The following is a 20595-nucleotide window of genomic DNA, read 5'->3' as shown; positions in this document are numbered from 1 at the left end:
CCTCCTCTTGACACAGTTCTTTCACACTTTCTCTTTGCAATTCACAAAACCTTGAACCACGCTCACCTTGCCACCCCTCAGTCAGTGAACGGCATATCGTCTCACGAAGAGGAAGAGATCAACGAGCTGCAGGAAGACGACAGAGAGCTGTTCTCTGATCAGCTGTCCAGTATTGGCATGCTGGGGCGTGTGGCCGCTGACCACTGTATCCCCCTGCTCACAAGGTAAACGAATTAAACTTACCAAATAGTTTGAGTAATTTTCCTTGTGTGTGTGTGTTTTTTTTTTCTGTCTATATACTGAAAATACACAGAGAAATGTAACATTTGTTTTTGTGACATACATTTTATTAGTGACTCAAAAGTGCAATAAAAATGTGGCATAGCTAGTTTTCAGTTTTTAGTATGTTTGACCTTTTGTAAACATCTATATACAGTTTGTATTAGTATAAATTAATTTGAGGTTTAGTGTGATCTTGACTGTTAGCAGAAACTATTTGTGTTTCCCATGTTGACATTTGTTTTATGATATCGTCCTGTAGCCTTCTGGAGGACCGGGTGACACGGCTGCACGGTCAACTCCAGAGGACGCACCATCACCTTATGGCTTCATCTGACCCTGGATCAGTGGACCGCAAAGTCCTGGATGACCTCTATGAGGACATCCACTGGCTCATACTGGTCTCAGGTCAGCAACCATACATAAAACTTTGTGTCTTTTTTATAAAAATAAAAAAGGACAGTTTCCTGGATTGGCACAAGAAGAATTGGGACTTACTTGCAGATGTTCCCTTTTCATTTTCATGTTTCTGACTGCACACCTGTTTGATCACTCAGGATTTTATTGTTCATTAGCAGTTAATTTTATCTCTCTCTACATGGATTAGATGTGAGATGGTATTACCGTTGTGTTTAAGTAGCTGAGTGCAACATTTTAAATATTTTTTTTTTCAATTTGAATTACTGGAAGGTATAATAATATTTACAGTAAAATAATAACTTAGTAGTTACTGTAGAAAAAAAGCAATATAATTAAACTAAAGTGGCAAAAGTCATTATCTATAAATATACATTTAAACTGGATTACAGTCAAGTATAATGGGATCCCAAAATACATAGGTTTCCATAAAGCTTCACATGGTTTAAAAAACAAATGCTCACAAAGTACTGAAAGTTGAAAGCCGTATGATGTTGTAAAATACTGGAATATGGCTTTTTTTAATAGTGTTCACAAATTACTTTTCCAGCTCAGTATATACCACTTGACAGACTTTATTTGTGAACAAGACTGAATTACACCCAGTTCTGTTGGTCTGTGTTAATGAAATATTGTCTGAATCAGCATCATTAAAGGCGTAAAACCTTATGCCTACTGGGAGATACTACACAAATTACCCTACCAAATAAATATAAAAACCCACTACTCGTTTCTCTTGCTGTTGCTAAGAAAGTAATCTTTCAAAATTGAAAATCCAAGAATTCTTGTCACATCACTCACTGGATTAATTTACTTACAGAAAACATTTCGTTAGAAAAAATAACAGCTTATAAAACAAGCAATTATCAGCTTTTAATGAAACCTGGGATACATTCTTAACTTTCTTTAACTCAAATCTACCCCACGATTAAGGCCTCATGCATCTCCACAGACCTCTGCTATAACATCTATTTCCTAAACAATACAACACCACTATATCTAACTAGGAGGCTATATTCTCAGACACAAAATGTCCTCCAATCTTCTATTCTGTTTCTCGTCCATCATTATTTTCTCTTCCTATTTTTTCTCTGTCTCTTATTTTACCCTCATATTACATAACTATTATCATACTATTATACCACTAATGGACTCTAACTAAATTCCTTTTTTTGTTACAGGGGTATATGTTATACATACAGTTGATGTCAGCCATAACAATAATGATAGCAGCCGGAATGGATTAGCAAGCAGGGGCAAGAGCAAAACTAAATAGAATTAAAACTGATACCGTATTAAAATATAAAAATAAAACGTTATTATTATTATTATTATTAATATCATATTATATTTCTATATAGACTAATTGCAGCTGCTGTTATTGTTCTTGTTGCAGTCCTTATTATCAATATTAGTATCTGTTATTGTCATAGTTTTTCATCCTGGTTGGTGCCGATATTAAGTATATACTATAATTAACACTATTATCAATAACAATATAATTTATCAAGTATGTAATATATTATATAATAATTCAGTATCATGTATCTTAAAAATACATTTTTAGAGATGATGTTGATGGTGTTAAAAGTTGCCAATCAATGATGATATGCTAATATTATTGTTAAAATTAGCGATATTTAATATTATTTTAATGATTGCTTAAATATATTATTTGTATTTAAAAAGCTTCTTCTTCTTCTTCTATATTTATTTCTACATTTATAATGTATTCTATTATTAATGTCAGTGTTATTGGGGATTTGAACAGTATATCTAATAGCATAATTGATACTATCATCATTAAGCATACTCTCCCTATTAATACATTACAATTACAGTTATTTTCATCACATACTGCTGTGTCTGTTAAATAGAATTAGAATTAACAAGCAACACACAATACCTACATGCATACACTTTTTTTTCCATTCCCAGTAATCCCACCTGCCCCCTATTCATTCACTTATGCACTCATAGTTTATTTATTTATTCAGTTATTTATTTAGTGTTTGTTTTTATTTATTTAATTATTTTTAAAATTTAATTGAATTATTTACTTTTCAATTTCTGCCTTACCTTCTCAAGCCCGCCTGATCGATACCCCTGCCCTCACTCTCCCTCCTCTTACCAGGGAATAAAAAAATAAATAAAAAAAATATAATAATATTAAAATTAAATAAATAAATACAAAGTAAAAATAATAAGATTGACTTATAAATAAACGTTCAGCACAGGAACAGATCCACTTAGACTGGGTCTGGGCCTGGGGCGACAGATGTAGGCCAAAAACCCCCTCAAACAAACTGGGGGGTCAGAGGAGAAGGGAGGCAGGAAGAGACATTTTATTCAGTTAAATTTTATTATTATTATTTTTGATATAGTTATTTATTTTTGTCTTGCTGTTGTTTTTCTTTTTCTAGTTAACCCCCCCCTTTTTTTTCTTTAAGTTCAAAGCATAATCTCTATACTTCCCAACTCAGTTTCCCCCACACCACCTCCCATTTTCTACCTCTTGAACATACGCACACACAAACACACACATACACAAATTGCCTTTAAACATCTTCAATATCCAACATGCTGTTATGTCCAACTGTGCACAGTTGTTTCTCGTTTCTGTTTTTGTGTATTTTCACGAAATACTGTTGTGTCTGTTAAGTATTTCACCTGTTACGTGTTGCATCATATAATAATTTTTTTTTTTAAAGGTGTAAAAACAGGCTATAATGTGCCATCTGTGTCTCTCGCCTGCACTTTCCAGGGTATTTACTAGCAGACGATCCTCAGGGCGAAACCCCATTGATCCCCTCAGAAGTAATGGAGTTTTCCATCAAACACTCGACAGAAGTGGACATCAACACAACGCTGCAGATCCTAGGATCACCAGGGGAGAAGGCCTCATCCATACCGGGCTGCAACCGCACAGACTCAGTCATTAGGTACTGTTTCTTTTGTGTCCAAGGTTGGCGCAACGTTTTCAATTTATTATTTTGTGCAGCGATCACATGGCTTGGACATTTTTTAGAAGATGCTAAAAAATATATAGAAATATAACAGTATAATAAATACTATTGTTTTGTCTTCTGACTTGTGAAGATGGCCATTTTGCCAAACACTTACTGACGACTCTAAATCAAAGTGTAGACAAATTAAATATAAATAATAATAGTAATAAATAAAACGTTCACATTTTGGCAATAGGAAGCAAATTGATTTGTAACTATAGTATAATTGTGTTCTATAATTTTACTTCTTTTAGTCATGAATTTCCAGAAAGTGAGTTTAAGGCTTTTCTCACATTTTGCCATTAAAACATCTAGATTATTTGGATGGAGCAACTTGGACATTTTGTATTTTGCATTGCGCAAAAAAACATGTTGTAAGTGCTGTTTGTTTCTTTTGTTCTGTGTCAGGGTTCATGAACTTGTAAGCAATGTATTTATCCCTTTTTGGGTTTGAATGTTTCGTAGGGACTGAAACTACTGAAAGGTGGGTTAGTTCCTTCACACTAAAACACTATCTGAATGCAGCCAGTAAAACACAGTAACTAAGGCTACGTTCAGACTGCAGGCCAGTGTGATCCAAATCTGATATTTTTGCCCATATGTGACTCAGATCTGATCTTTTTATGTGTGAACAGGCTAAGTCACGTGGAATCTGATCTTTTCCAGTTCAGTATTGGGCCACTCCCATATGGAGTCCAAATCTCATACAGATCAGATCTTTTTAAATGCGACCTCAGTCTGGACACTTAGGTCGGAATTGATGCTACTTTGACATCACTCTAGAGAAGCTGTTCTGCTGTAGACGGAGCCACGGTGAACGAAGAAGCTCCACTAAAAGCTCCACTTAAAGCCATTATTAAACATGTGGCTCTCTTCCTCCTCTACCTTGCTATCATCTGCTCACAAATTCCCTTTCTTACACCTGAAATCCACCGGACCGCGAGCTCTCTTCTGAGTTATGTGCATGCTATTTGTCTGAGCGGACACAGTGGGGGGAGAGAGAGTTGTGGGGCAGTTGCGTTGTATAGCGCCAGAAACCGTAATAAAAAGAACAGAAAGTTGTGAACGTTTGTCATAATTCTGGAGAAATGTGACCTGTGAGAGGACAATAAAAAACATCAGTCTCCCGTGAGCTAGCCGGAGCTAACCTCTGTTGCTCCTTGTTTACTTCTGTAGCCTGCAACAGCGTGCTGCATGTGACGTCATGTTATTCTTCGGCACATGCGGGTCACGTTCAGGCCACGGACAATTCACACTGGAGTCTGATATGGGCCACATTTAAACAGTAATATGAACTGTCAAACAAAAAATTGGAGCATTAAGGCCTGCAGTCTGAACGTAGCCAAAGATCCTCTCACTGTGGTTTATAAAACTATATAACATGGGCTCATTTTCTGTGTAAGGAGGAGATACATGGAGATGTCTCATCCTTACACTTCAGAACCTGAGCTTCCTCTAACCTAACCTCTATGTTTTTCCAGAGCCCAAGGTGACCCCCTCAAATTGCGTAGTTTATCTTACCAGCGGTCCAAAAATATTCAATTTACAATAATATAAAACTGAAATAAGAAGCAAATCCTCACATCTTAGAAGCTGAAAATAGTGAATGTTTGATGTTTTTGTGGTAGATTAATTATCTACTGATTGATATGAGGCCATGGTGACCTACACAAGACACTGTCACACACTCTTACATTCAGATAGTTAGTTGAGCATCTGCCAGAAAAATATTTGAAAATTTTATAGGCTGAATGATTAATCAGTTAATCAAAGAAAAAGAAAAATTGGAGGAGATTTATCAGTAATAAAAATAACTAGTTAGAATCTGAGCCTGCATTTCCAAATTCCAAACACAGTTTCTGTAATCAGCACTGAAATGGATAAAGCATTTGCTGTTGCTGTTAAAAAAAAGTTTTCTACTATACCAAAGCTCAAAATGACAAAAATGTAACTGCAGGGTGGTCAAAGGAGTTGCTGATCAATAAAATCATTGAACGATTATTTCCCCAAGGGCTGACATTTCTAACTTTTCAAAACAAATTTTCAGCCAGTACTTTCTGTAAAAGCAGAAATGTGTGTTCATCACTGTGGCATTTTATAAAACACAGCCTCTCTTGTTGCTGCATTGCATTGTGGTCTGTTTCTGCTGCTGTGGGATTAGACGTTGTTCTTCTCGTGAACAGTGGGTTCCCCCCCGTGTGGTTGTTGAACGTTGGTACAAAATTATTGCTCTAAAAATACACCAACATATAATAAAATTGACTCCGGGATGCAAAGCGTATCTAGCTGCTGTGATCAGATGGGATTTATTTTTCAACATCAATTAATTGTGCGGCCCGACAGTATGTGACTATGGCAATTCAAGGCTGCTGGCAGTCACACTGGATGCTTGTGTGTGTGTGTGTGTGTGTGTGTACAGATAATCACTGTGACAACAATAGATAGTCACAGCAGCCAGTGACATTGTCTATTGAAGGTCATTGAGCCCCTGTGTTTTCTAGAGTGTGTGCGTGTGTAAGGGGGGAGTTGATAATAATGACAGAGGATTGCAGAGACGAGTGACCAACAGCATCAAGTTTCCTAATAGCGAGTGGACGACCCCGGCCCCGTAAATGTCAACATGGTTTTGTGTTCTGCAAACAATGTGAAACTGTGCTCTGTCCTCAACCTAGGGGGGCGGACCCAGAAGCTGCTTTAAGCCCTTTGTCTCTCTGTCCTTTAGATACTGTGTGACATTGTGAAGCCCACTCTTTCGCACACAAAATGCATCAAGATGATGACTATATAATCTTCTAAGGTTTGATTATATAGTTTTAAGAGTTTGTGATTTGACCTGAAATCAAAATCACAATTAACTGTCACATTTCCATCCAATAAATAAAAGTCTTAATTACACCTCTGCACAAGAGTCTCGCCCTTGCAGTGTACCGTTATGTTCTATATTATCTTGACTCAAGCAAAAGTTACTGACATGGCGTCATTGTTTTGAGCCAGCTCAATATCATTAATTTGCACCTGCTCTTCCAGCTGCAATTTATCCCGAGTTCAGATTTGAGTTTTTTTTATTTAAGTACAAGCAACAGATACACACCACTATACAATAATGACAAAACAATGGCACCCGGCACAAGTTAAATGCAGAGGATTCTGGTCATAAGGACCACAAGACATTTTTGACAAAATACAAATAAATATATAATCTTCAAATCTTTCAAAAAAAAAACTGTTCATGAAAATGTGATCTTTACTAGTTTTCTTTTTCACTTAAGCATTGACATGGTTTGTATAATGCTCCACTGTGGGCCTTATTTGCCACATAAAGGCATGAAAGCAGTTCCAAAACAGACATGAGTGGATGTAGAAGTTGAATTTGATGTACTACATGATTCTTGCAGTCCTTGTGTTGTATCTGCATGGTTTAATCTCTGTGGGACGATTACAGAAGATTACGCCATCACACGTCTGTTGGCATTGTCCATTTTTTGCCATCGGACGATCTGTGCAGACCTCTTGCAGACATAAGCAGATGACAGAACTGGCATTACGCTGACCATTCCTGATGCAGAAATTATAGATGTGGCTTTACTGTTGGCTTTATTGTGATTTTGAAACCAGAATGATTTTATAGTGTTCTCTCTATCTTGTCATGAGCTTGTTTGTATTATCTAATCAGTTTCAGTCAATATTATTTTACCGTCTCTTCTCAACTACTACACCCCTGTTCTCTTTCCTTCTCAATGTTTTATCTGCTACTTGTGTTGTCCTCTCTGTCATCTTGTCTTCATATTCCCATGTTTCTTCTTGCCATATTTCAACTTTAAAATCCAACTGCTCTCTTTTATATTTTTCTGTCACAGGTTGCTGTCAGCGGTGTTGCGGACATCAGAGGTTGAGTCCAGGGCAACGAGAGCGAGTCTGACAGGGCTTCTGAGCCCACAGATGGGGAAGGACATCATGTGGTTCCTCAGACGATGGGCCAAGACGTACCTGCTGATGGACGAGAAGCTCTACGAGCAGGTATGAAACTTTCTTCTCCTCTCGTGTTCGCGCATAGCTGACATACCTCTAAATAACATCATACATAAATCCCCACACATCCCATCTTGTCTTCGGTATATCTTTTCTCCATATTATCAGTAAACTAGATGTTTCTCCTCTAACTGTTTTTTCCTGTGTTCCCTCAGATCAGCATCCCCCTGAGCACAGCGTTTGGTGCAGACACTGAGGGAGCCCAGTGGATTGTGGGATATCTTCTGGAGAAGGTGATCAACAACCTGTCAGTGTGGAGCTCAGAGGCTGAGCTGGCCAACGACACCGTGGAGCTGCTGGTGACGCTGGTAGAGAAGAGGGAGAGGTGAGGACGCTGGTGAAGGGCTGCAACAATTAGTCATTCGGCAAAAAATTAGTTAGTGCCTGTTCTCTGGTTGCAGCTACTGAACATCTTTGGGTTTTGGATTGTTAGTCAGATACTTGTGATGGCCATTTTATAGACCAGGGGTCGGCAAATAAGTCTGGCATCGGGCCAGATTTTTTTTTAAGTCATTAGATGGCGGACCAGAACATCGTCAATTGACCATTTATATTCCTACATTTACTGCGTGCAGTTAGCTCGGTTGGTAGTGCACAGGACTGCCGTTCGGTTTGTGTGCAATCCTCACGTGCTGCTAGTATTTTTTTCTTCCTTTTTCAAGAAATTCATTGTTTAGAAATCGTATTGCATATTACAATTAAGCATGTGCAGGAGCGTACATCCCGACGATTGGTTCACATCAACCTAGAGGAAATTCATGCGTTTCTCATTCAGGAGAATCCGATCTCACGTTTTCTGAAAGCTTTTTCAGAGGTGTGTCAAGCAAGCCAGAGACTCTTTTGAATATCCTTTAGATCATTTCAAAGTAAAAGCTCTCAATGAAACATGACATAAAGAACTGCTGCAAAAATGTTCTTGCGCTTTTATTTTGTAGGCACAATCACTTAAGAGGACGTGATTATGTGAGTAACTTTTGCTGTCATGACTGAGATCAATTTTGGCCAGTGGACTGATCCCGAGATATCCTAACTTGTATTGCGTAGTTCTATACTGCAACCAATAGCATTTTTGATTGTTACTCCAATATACAGAATAGTTTTAAGCCTCTCGGCTTCCTTTTGATATTGGATATAACAATTTAAAAAGGGAAACCTATTGATCTGGTTACTACTCATCATGTTGTAACTGTTGTATGAAAACTTTTATCACCAAAATATCAGCTTTTCATGAACTACACTTTTGGGGTAAGTGAAAATGCATTCTTAAATTATGAGTGTGTTCAGAATGATTTAAGAAGCATTTTCTTTCAGGTAAAATTAAATCATGGTTAGAGCAATATGCAAGACATGGCATCAAAAACAAGATAGCAAAAAGAAGAAAAAGAAACAAGCATTATGTATAATAAATAAAAAAAGATACGGCATTGCTTTGTAAAAGTGATCATAGTCAAAAAGGTTTGGAACCATTGTTCTAAGGCCTTTTGAGTAATATCTGTAAAATCTAGCTGGGGGTCACATCAGACTCTACCACACCCCAGACTCTAACAGACACTCTGCCTCATTGTCTGCTCAGGGCCAACATCGTGGTAAAGTGTGAGAGCTGGTGGAGCCTGGCGAAGCAGTTTGCCAGCCGCAGCCCACCCCTCCACCTGCTGTCCAGCTCCGTGCAGAGGTCTCTGATGAAAGCTTTGGTCCTGGGAGGCTTCGCACACATGGACTCTGATGCCAAACAACAATATTGGGCTGAGGTAATGTGTGTATGACGGTGTATAGTCGATCGATTACTTGTTTATAATTCTTTTAGCAAGAAAAAAATCACTTCCAGACAGAATTTGATGCTTTTATGAGTGTACATCATTGTAAGTTTAATATATTTGGGTGTAGTTTGCATGTTCTCCCCATTTTTGCGTGTCTTTCGGGTGCTTCGGCTTCCCCTACCATCAAAAATATGTTACGTTGGGTCACCCCTTGACCAACACTCTGACTTAGAATTGGAGTTGCTCCCCAGGTGCAGTAGCTGCTCACAGCTCTTAATGCTAAGGATAGGTTACAAAGCAGAGAATAAATTATAAATTCACTAGATGTTGTACTGTGTATGATTGCATATGTGACAATCAACTCGATTTGATTTTGATTGATAATGAAAATACCATATAACAGGCCCGTAATAATTAACCTTCAGTAAGTACTTAAAAAAACTGTTTCTCTCCCTCTAAACTATTTAATACAGACCAATATGCTGCAAAAATATATTTAAAAAACTCAATCAAAAAAAAACTTGGTGGTAACACTGGGCTTATTAATAAGCGGTACAAGGGGGAAGCATCATGGAACTGTACTGATTCAATTCTCTGTGTAAGCTGTTGTTTAGTGCACCACATCTACTCGCAGGCCTGTAAATGACATTAATTTGTTAAAAGTTAAAATGTCCGAACTGTTCTTTGAAGTTGTGTTCAAAAGATTTTTCTGATTCTAATTTCAACTTGGGGCTTATTTTTATAGCTTTGAATGTTCTGTTCTCAGCGGATCACACAGGTTGTAAAAAAATCTCCAGGTTAGTTAAAATTATTTGAAAGAGAAGTAGTAATATTGTCACCCAAACTGTGTAAACATCACAGTTTTGGTGTGCAGTGAAGGATTATCATCAACATTTGAGGTGCTTTCACTTTCCTCTACATAAAGTGGTTTCTGACGGCTCCTTGTCTTATCCTGTTGGACCTTGTTGTAGCAGAGTTGCTGTGTTTCTATATCTCAGCCATTACTTTAGTGAGTACAATGTTAGAAAAGATCACCAAAATTAAACTAAGACCCACACTGTAATTAACTGAAGTTTAATTCCAATTTAAGTTGGAACATGACTTTGTCCTCTCCAGAGTTATAGAGCTCTGCAGACTCTAGTCAGATCCGACGAGGAGGAGTGATGGATGTAGTTGAGAATATTCCCCCGTTTAGTCTTTCTCCCGTGTGTATTACATGATCCTTTTCATGATCCTGGAGGCCTTTGTCTTAATAGGCTGACAGTAGTAAATGGGGGTGCAAAGCCACAATGACTCCAGAGTAATTACGGAGGGTGTACGAGTGAGACGGCAGCTGTTTGCTCCTGCAGCTGCTTTGTCTGAACTTGGATGGCTCTGTTGGAGGAGGAAGAGGAGAGATGGACCCAACAACTGATCAAACACTCCCTTGTTACATCTCTGCATTCCTCCTCTTTCCTCACATGCACCAAAAATTACTTTTATCCCGTTGACTCGAGTAACTTAGCTTTATTTTGACAGTAACTAAGTACATTTACTCAAGTACAAATTTTAGGTACATGTTCTTTTTCTTTTCATGCCAGTTTCTACTTTTACTCTACTATATCTCAATTGGGAAATATCGTACTTTTCACTTCACTAAATATATCTGACAGCTTGAGTTAATTTTCAAATCACAAAATTTATAAAATATAATACTTTATGAATTAAATTACCCAACAGTTAATGCAAGTAAAGCTCAAACGATTAACTCAATTAATCAAAAAGTCAACTGACTGAAAATTAAATGTTAGCTGTTTAGGTTTCAAAGTAATTTTTCATGTAAAAACATTTAATATTTCCAGCAGGTTTGGACTGTTGGTTGGACTATAAAAGCATTGTGAAGGTGTCACTTTGGGCTCTGGGTAATTGTGAAAGCATTTCTCACTATTTTCAGGATTTTTACAAACCAAACCATTAATCAATTGATAGAGAAAGTAATCAGCAGATTAATCCATAATGAAAATAATTGTTAGTTGCAGAAGTATAGCAGTCACAGGGATATAGCAGTGTCTTTCTGTATGAGTATTTTTACTCATGACTCATGAGTTTGAGGCGAACACCAGTCAGAAGTTCCAGTCTGTTTTGTTGCAGGTCTGTCCAAAGATAGTAAGCTGCCTCTGAATATTAAAAACTGCCTCTTCAGTCCTGCCAGAGGAGCTTAACGGTGCAAAACAAAACATAAAATAGCCACATTAAACGCGTTACTTAGTTTCAAAATAAAGTGAAGGTAGTTGCTGAAATTTCTACTGGCTGCATCTGAATGTCTGGAGACCTGACAAATGTGGCGGATAAAACCGTGTGTCCCTTCTGAACACCTTACAGACATTTGTAAAGGAAACAGTCCATTTTGATTTGTAAATAAACTTCCTGTTTCTCTCCATTTGTCCGTCCATCCAGGTGCTTCACCCTCTCCAGCAGCGTTTCCTCAACCTCATCAACCAGGAGAACTTTGCCCAGATCAGCCAGGAGGAAGCTGTCAAACAGGAAATCGTCGCCACGTTAGAGGCGCTGTGTGGCATCGCGGAGGCGACGCAGATCGACAACGTGGCCTCGCTCTTCTCTTTTCTCATGGACTTCTTGTCCAACTGCATCGGCCTCATGGAGGTAAGAGCAGGTTAGGAAGGTGAATCAGAGTCAGTGAAAGGTAGCATGTGTGTTGTTCCCCTGTAGCTTAGAGTCAGGCAGTAACTCTGACAACGTTAGGTTAGAGGACTGATCTGAATGAAACAACAAGAAAACTCTCAATTCAAAGTTGTCTTACGATACACAGTGAAATTAAAATTATGAAAGAGCCCTTCAAACGTTGGTCAGGGTGTAAACATTTGTGATTAAAGATGACCTTCGCATTTCATCTGACATTTGCTTTTGTTGCTCAGGTCTACAGCAACACGCCCGAGACAATCAACCTCATCATTGAGGTTTTTGTGGAAGTTGCTCACAAGCAGATCTGCTACCTGGGAGAGGTAAGTGACACATCTTACATGGTCTTCCACTGTTTCACCTGCAGATAGTAATGTTAAAACTATCTTGCAGGTGTTGATTTTCTGTAGCAGCTGCTTCTGTACACATAACTGTATGTATAAAAGCTGCCAGTGTTTAACACGTTTAAAAGATATTCATTAGTCAGTTTTCTTCCCACTATAGACATTGAACTGAAATTAATAATACGTTTGTAATTAATGAAACATTTGCTCAACAGAGCTGTGATCTTCTTATACGACGATGCAAGCATTTTGTAGGGCTTTGCATTGCTTAAAGTGCTCCTCTGATGTTTTTCTCGTGACTTTTTGGCTGTTTCTTGGTGTAAGATGATAATAATAGTCTGGCGTCAAGTTTAGCTGAAGATAAAGGCACAATTTTCATCAGGTGGTTCCTGATTGGGGAGAAAAATATTTATGCTTGAAGGAAATGGAAAAGGAAAGAGTTAGCTACACTAGACTAATTAAAAAGATTTTATGAGGCAAACTGGTGAGGAGATATCAGAGGATCCCTGGAAAATATAATAAGGAATTACAGGAATATACCAGATCTTTCACGTATTAAGAAAGAAAAATGTGGTAAAAGGTGTTTTATTTCAACTCTGGTAGGACAAAGACTGTCTAGGCATTTTCGTTTTGGTCACAGAAGCCACAAAACTCATGAATTTTGTAGAAACTCTTCGTGGCTTCAGGTTCCTCGTAGCTGTATGAGATGTAAGTGTCGCTTCTGTCTCCTCCTCTGTGCATCCAGACTAAGTCCATGAAGCTGTATGAGGCGTGTCTGACGCTGCTGCAGGTCTACTCTAAAAACAACCAGAGCAGGAAGCGAAACGACGCCACGTCTGAGGAGGACCAGTACCAGGACCTGCTGCTAATCATGGAGCTGCTCACAAACCTGCTCTCCAAAGAATTCATCGACTTCAGCGACACCGGTGAATTGGCTGGATGTGTATTTAAATCCACAGCCAAGTCGAGTCCTTAGCCTTAGCCATGTGGCCTCAGTTGCTTAAGATTCAGTTTTGCTGTGTTCTAGATGAGGTGTTTCGAAACCAAGACCAGGGAACAACGGCGTCCAGTCGGACAGTATCCGCAGCAGATGTGGTTCTCTATGGTGTCAACATTGTTCTTCCACTCATGTCTCAGGACTTGCTCAAGGTAAAACTGCACATTTCTTGTCAGTGTTCCTCATCAAACTGGATCTGTTACGCTGACGTATTCTTTGAACTCGTGCCGATCTCGTTGTTTTCCAGTTCCCCTCTCTGTGTAACCAGTATTACAAGCTCATCACCTTCATCTGTGAGATCTTTCCAGAAAAGATCCCACAGCTACCTGAGGACCTCTTCAAAAGCCTCATGTTCTCCCTGGAGCTGGGAATGACCTCGTATCCTCCCGCTGCTGTGTGTGAGACAGTGTGTGCACTTGTGCGGAATTGGTTTATGACTGTGCAGATTCACTTAGAGACGATTGATGCTCTTGTTGAGTCGCTTTCATAGCTGAATATTGAGAGTTAAGTTCAGACGGTTAGTGTCAAAATCTCGCTGAGATTCATGCTCTTCTTTTCCTTATCTCTGACCAGACGGCTTAAATTATATTTTTGTTCTTCTACTGCAGGTTGTTTATAGAACATTTAATATTTGAAGAACTTTGGCCGCTTCTGTTAAATGGAGAAGGGGATTTAATAGAAAAACATACTAACATTCCTCGTAGTGAGGTAGTATTTTGGTTTCTGTACTGAAACACTGGCAGTGTATCTGCAAAATTTCACACCATACAAAGTCCTAGGAGCCTCTTAAAATAGATAAAGTAAATAGTCTTTCAAAGTCACAGTGTTAAATCACCATTTCACATACATCTCTCATATTATTACTAGTTTAGAACTAGACAAGTCTGTTCAGTAGAGATTTTTTGCTTCAAAAAAGTTATTTCACACTGTAACGTTGCAGGTGCTCGGACCAAAAACTTATAGAACATATATTGTCAGATAGCCTGAATCTTAAAATGTGGCTGCAGCAGAGGAGAGTTTCACCTACTGATAATAATTACCTACATTTCTGGTCATCCGTGTTTAGATTTGTCACATATTGCCTCTTGCTTCCATCTGGAGCTGCCAGTTTGCCCGGTGCGGTGTGAGGGAGGAGCCCCTGTTCAGAAAAAAAGAAGCTAATTGTTATGTAGATTCTGCTTCTTAACGTCTGTGTTCAGGATGAGTTCAGAGATCAGCCAGCTGTGTTTGGAGGCTTTGTCTCCTCTGGCTGAGCAGTGTGCTAAAAACCAGGAGAAGGACACGCCTCTCTTCATCGCCACCCGTCACTTCCTCAAGGTATTACACACACACACACACACCTGGCTGGGCTGCATTTTTACCACAATAAAACATGTAAACGATGTGTAACGATCAAATCTGCCAGAACAAGACTTACAAAACACAACACAGATTCAAAAGAAAAAAGTACCATAGATTTTTGACAGTTAAGCAAAGACAACTTGATTTGAACAAATGTGTTTTTAGAAAGCTGCAATTGAAACAGAAGTGAAACATCAATACGTCTGTGCTGTCGAACTGTAGAATCCATGTTCTTGAAAAACTAATTTTGATGTACACTTTTGCTTCATCATTTTTCCTTTTCACACCTTGTACTCTGTCGTCCGTGCCTCCAGTTGGTGTTTGACATGCTGGTCCTGCAAAAACACAACACAGAGATGACAGTGGCAGCAGGAGAAGCCCTCTACACACTCGTGTGCCTGCACCAGGTAAGTAAATAACACACACAACATGCCAGCACCAGGATGCTCCTGTGGTTCAACCTGTTCATATCCAAAGGAGAAAGTCTGGGTCATTGCTGGTTGATAGTAAAAAAATATAATACAAATGGGTAAGGTTAATATCGGAGATATCGGCTTATAGAAAGCTGGATAGTGCTCACTGAGCAACTGGTTGGTTTGTTGCTTTGTAAAATTACCTGAAGGCTTTTGAGATTGGTCATTTTCTTAATGGTGGTCTGAGCTTTTGTGCTCTTTTGATGTGATTTATCCTGCAAGAGAGACAGAGATCTCATTTCTAAAGTTGTCCTCTTGTCAAATACAGAATTACAGGTGCTGGTCATATAATTAGAATATCATCAAAAAGTTGATTTATTTCAGTAATTCCATTCAAAAAGTGAAACTTGTATAATGTATACATTAATTCCACACAGACTGATATATTCCAAGTGTTAATTCCTTTCCATTTTGATGATTATAACTGACAACTAATGAAAACCCCAAAATCAGTATCTCAGAAAATTAGAATATTGTGAAAAGGTTCAATATTGAAGACACCTGGTGCCACACTCTAATCAGCTAATTAACTCAAAACACCTGCAAAGGCCTTTAAATGGTCCCTCAGTCTAGTTCTGTAGGCTACACAATCATGGGGAAGACTGCTGACTTGACAGCTGTCCAAAAGACGACCATTGACACCTTGCACAAGGAGGGCAAGACACAAGAGGTCATTGCTAAAGAGGCTGGCTGTTCACAGAGCTCTGTGTCCAAGCACATTAATAGAGAGGCGAAGGGAAGGAAAAGATGTGGTAGAAAAAAGTGTACAAGCAATAGGAATAACCGCACCCTGGAGAGGATTGTGAAACAAAACCCATTCAAAAATGTGGGGGAGATTCACAAAGAGTGGACTGCAGCTGGAGTCAGTGCTTCAAGAACCACCACAGACAGACGTATGCAAGACATGGGTTTCAGCTGTCGCATTCCTTGTGTCAAGCCACTCTTGAACAAGACACAGCGTCAGAAGCGTCTCACCTGGGCTAAAGACAAAAAGGACTGGACTGCTGCTGAGTGGTCCAAAGTTATGTTCTCTGATGAAAGTAAATTTCCTTTGAAATAAATCAACTTTTTGATGATTTGATTTATTTTGGGCTGAAACCCACCATCAAGGATAGACTTTATATTAATAGACAAATTTCAAGCAGTAACTTTGCATTGCTGGCTACCTAAACTGTGAAGACAGCCAAATATAACATGTTGAATGTCTCCACAAGAGGAGAAATCCTTCTATTAGCGGTCCAAGTTTTAAATATGACTAAACATCCTGTTTGGAAGACAAATAGATTATAAAACTTAAAAAGAATTTAAGTTGATTTGAGATGTAAATACAACTTGTTTTCACACAGTATATTTATTAATCAAACAGGATTGTAGAAAATGTCAAGCTGTTATTTTTCAGTATGCAAGTAAAGATTAACAGTAACAATTTTCATAAAGGAGGTCTGACCTACTCTTAACACTGTCATGTAGTGGCCAGTCTGCGTCATAGCATATAACTCAGACAGCAGTACAACAGTACATAACTTGTGCAGAGTTTCAGTTAGAGATTAATACATATTCATAAAATACTGTAATGTAAACAAACTAACAAAATGAATTAAATAAATATGTAAATAATAAAACATCTTATTGCAGTTAAAAGTCATAAGAAGAGTCATCAGCTACTAACAGTGTTGTTGTCTCAATGAACGTTATGCTCACTATTTATGTTGGTGTATTTAGTTTTTAGTATTATTTTATTTATTGAGTTATTTTCCTGCTTCACTTTTATAGACTAGATTTGGTATGGATGTATTACCAAACATTTTTTGACAGATTCATATTTATGCATCTGATCAGTTATGCTTCTGTTCAGTTTCCCTGCTTGGCATCAATAAAGATGATCTTGTCTTAGTAATAATGATAGTTGATTAATGCTACTGAAATAAATTGCATACCCCAGCTTTAAATAATAAAAAGCCAATACTTGAATTTTGAGCTCAATATTTATATCTGATAACAAGCTGATTATTTAAGACATGATTTAAACAAATGTTTGGGCATTTTATGCCTTTTATTTTGAGATGACAGGAAATGGAAGGAGACTGTTGTTAAAGATCCTTTATATTTTATTTTTAGAGAATTGTTGTTGAATTATGTACAACATTTTACAGCTGAAAAATAAACTGTCAGTGCTCTCTGGTGGAGAAACAATGTCATCAAGACACTTACAACTCAAATAATATTGGCTCTATTATTAAATCTCTGAGCTTTGACCCTGAGCTGGTGGCGTGTTCCTCCTCTCTGTCAGGCGGAGTACTCGGAGCTGGTGGAGACTCTGCTCTCCTCACAGAGAGACGCCGTCATCTACCAGCGGCTGGCAGACGCCTTCAACAAGCTGACGGCCAGCAGCACGCCGCCTACCATGGACCGCAAGCAGAAAGTCGCCTTCCTCAAGAGCCTGGAGGAGTTCGTGGCCAACGTGGGCGGCCTGCTCTGTGTGAAATAACCACTGGAAACCGCCTCCGCCTCAAATCATCATTTTGAAAAGTAACCAATCAAAGACCCCCTCTGCTTCATCCCTAAGAACTATGGGTAGAGGCGACAGCTGGAAGCCTCTGAGGACTTCTCTGTCTCTCTACCTGCTGGGGAATCCATCTCATGCCTGAATGTTTACCCTGTTCTCACCTCCTCGGATTTCTTTTTTGTTTTGTTTTGGTTTTCCTCCCCTTCAGCATGATTGACAGACTTGATGATGGTGATGATGTGGTAACCACGTACACTGAAATGCAGAGCAGACGGACTCAGCCAGAGGATCCTGCCCTGCTGACTAAAAATGACGGAGCACTGACCACCATGATGACAAGAGGTGGAACAGCAGCTGATGTTGTTGACGGCGGTGTCCTCCCCCTCCAACACCTCATGTACCTGGAGGCGCGCGCGCGCGCACACACACACACACACACACACACACACACACACACACACGTGACACTGAGAGTAAAACAAGTTGCTGTTTTTGGAGATGTTTTTTCCAGTGTGAGGTTTTGTAGTTGAAGGTATCAGAGGGGCCATTTTGTGTCAAGAATGTAATGGCAACCAAACCCCATGCACACAAATGCACACACACACACACACACTTCTTTCTTTTTAAGTTTCCTTTCAGACACACAAGCACACAAGCCGCCCCAATCCTTCCCAGAGTGCCTTTGTTTTGTTGAGGGTTTTCTCTGTGTGTGTGTGTGTGTCGGTGTGTGTCGGTGTGTAAAAATCATGTCATACATCAACTGACAACAAATAACGACTGTGCCTGCCGTTCGCCAAGAATCCAGCGAATGAACACACACACACACACACAGAAAAACATGGACACACACAGAAAAACATGGACACACACACACACTTGGAATGTTGCCGTGACAGCAAAGGTTGTCTTTGGGGTTTGCCTCACAACACAGGAGGGATGTTTGTTTGGCGATGACAGAAAAGCAAAATCGGATTGTGTTTCACAGAAATAAAAAAACATATATAAAATGTATGTGTTTTCAATTCAGAAACCGTGAGAGTTGTATGTCAAAGAAAGAAAAAAAAAAAAACATGACTGAAATGTTTTTATAAGCCTGCAGACGGCAGGAAGAGTTAGGAGTTCAACATTGTATGAATTCAGCTAAAGAGGGAGCACCTTTCTGTGACCTTTTTTTTTTTTTTTCTTCTCTTTTCTTTGCGGCTTCTCTATTTGGATTGTAGTATTATGGTGCAGCCCCACCACCTCCTTCCAGACAGATCAGGGGCCCCCACCTCGAGTAGGATTCGGCTATTAAAGTTCAGCAGATTCATTTCAGTAGTATTTTTCTACAGCAGCACGTCCACCGTATCACTCTTCATCACACACTGGATTCACACAGAGACTGTTTGAGTTGAAGGACAGCAATAACAAACCAAATAAAAAGGAACAGAGCCACTTGTTGAAGCATTATGTTGGAGACAGAATCCTCCTCGTTCAGAGCACTATCCTGGTTATTGTAGAATGGCTGTTTTGTTAATGAAGTGTAAAAGTGTACATAAAGTTATTATATAAAACGTTCTGGCCAATGAATTTTCCTTCACAAGTGTCATGTCTGTTGTAAAGTCTTTTTATCCACTTCAGAAATGAATCACCAAGACAAAGAAACAGGATTTTCAAGGTAACATATCCGCTTGCTTAAGGACACAACTTAAAAGTAAATCGACTCAGCTGTAAATATTTCAAGCGTTTCATCTGTGTATAAATGAACTAAACAATATTACACAAAAATACATTTTAGAGAGGCAGAGTCTATCCTAGACTAGACAGTTTCTTAGAAGTTACCCAGGGTGTTTGCAGGATTTATCAACTGAGAGTGTTTGATTATTTTTTTATGTACAATTGTAATGCTTAATGAGGTCATTTATGCACATCCCAGCATGATGTCAGGTCTGTACCTGTAGGCAAAAGGCAAATCTCAAGAGAAAAAGGGGCCACACAATGACAAGATGCTCCCACAAAGTACAAGTTAAGTACAATTACATGTCAATATAAAATTTACAACACAAAACATAATCATTGGGAGTGTAGCTGTTAAATTGTTAATTTTTAACACAGGTAAAATATACATTCAGTTTATTAGGTACACCTCGTGTAAAACAAGGTCAAACTAATGCAGTGTAATACAGCAGTCCTGCAATACATCTTAGACAAATACATAATGTTCAGGTTTTGTTGAAACTGAAATGCTGATTGAACTGTACACACATGTGGAGGCTGTAGTTTGTGGTGCTGTTGAGTTGTATTTTGTTACACTGACAGGTGTTTGTGTGATTTTGTTTACTCAATTTATATCAATGACAGTAAGCTAAATAACTGAACATTATAACCTTCATGAAAGTAGGATTTATGACTGGACTGTTCTATATTAGACTGCATTAGTTTAAATTAGTTGTAGCTAATAAACTGGCAACTTAGTTGATTAAAATTAAGACAATATTTAACTATATCCAACACCTTGACTTTAGATATTGTCACACATTTCTAAACTTTCTCAGGATTTGCTTCTCACTCTGTCGTTATTTTATTTGCTTCCAATGTTTGATTTCCTGAAAACTGAATGCTACTGTATGTTCCTAAATGAGCCTGCCAGACTCTATACAATAAATATTCAATTTAAGGCCATATTCAGGTTTAATCTAAATCCCCACACACATCTGAAGAGAGTTAATTACAGATTAAAAATAAACATCCTTGTGTGTTTCTCGGTTTGTCTGCTGGTCTTTGTA

The 20595-nt window shown here is 38.6% G+C and overlaps 1 protein-coding gene across 1 annotated transcript in view; it reads left to right on the top strand.

Moving 5' to 3' along the window:
• The window catches only part of xpo4 (exportin 4), a 63946-nt gene extending 44563 nt beyond the window's left edge, over positions 1-19383 (top strand). The window contains exons 11-24 of the mRNA XM_046053993.1: positions 82-224; positions 542-687; positions 3461-3638; positions 7562-7721; positions 7889-8058; positions 9307-9481; positions 11927-12133; positions 12406-12492; positions 13259-13439; positions 13541-13662; positions 13758-13888; positions 14710-14827; positions 15166-15258; positions 17615-19383. Of these exons, the coding sequence (XP_045909949.1) occupies positions 82-224; positions 542-687; positions 3461-3638; positions 7562-7721; positions 7889-8058; positions 9307-9481; positions 11927-12133; positions 12406-12492; positions 13259-13439; positions 13541-13662; positions 13758-13888; positions 14710-14827; positions 15166-15258; positions 17615-17812 (2109 nt within the window). The 3' untranslated portion in view covers positions 17813-19383. The remainder of the gene's footprint in view (positions 1-81; positions 225-541; positions 688-3460; positions 3639-7561; positions 7722-7888; positions 8059-9306; positions 9482-11926; positions 12134-12405; positions 12493-13258; positions 13440-13540; positions 13663-13757; positions 13889-14709; positions 14828-15165; positions 15259-17614) is intronic.
• The last annotated feature ends 1212 nt before the right edge of the window (positions 19384-20595 follow it).

The sequence above is a fragment of the Micropterus dolomieu genome, linkage group LG07, assembly GCF_021292245.1.
Source record: "Micropterus dolomieu isolate WLL.071019.BEF.003 ecotype Adirondacks linkage group LG07, ASM2129224v1, whole genome shotgun sequence".
NCBI lineage: Eukaryota > Metazoa > Chordata > Actinopteri > Centrarchiformes > Centrarchidae > Micropterus > Micropterus dolomieu.
This window is presented reverse-complemented; position numbering and strand designations above follow the sequence as displayed.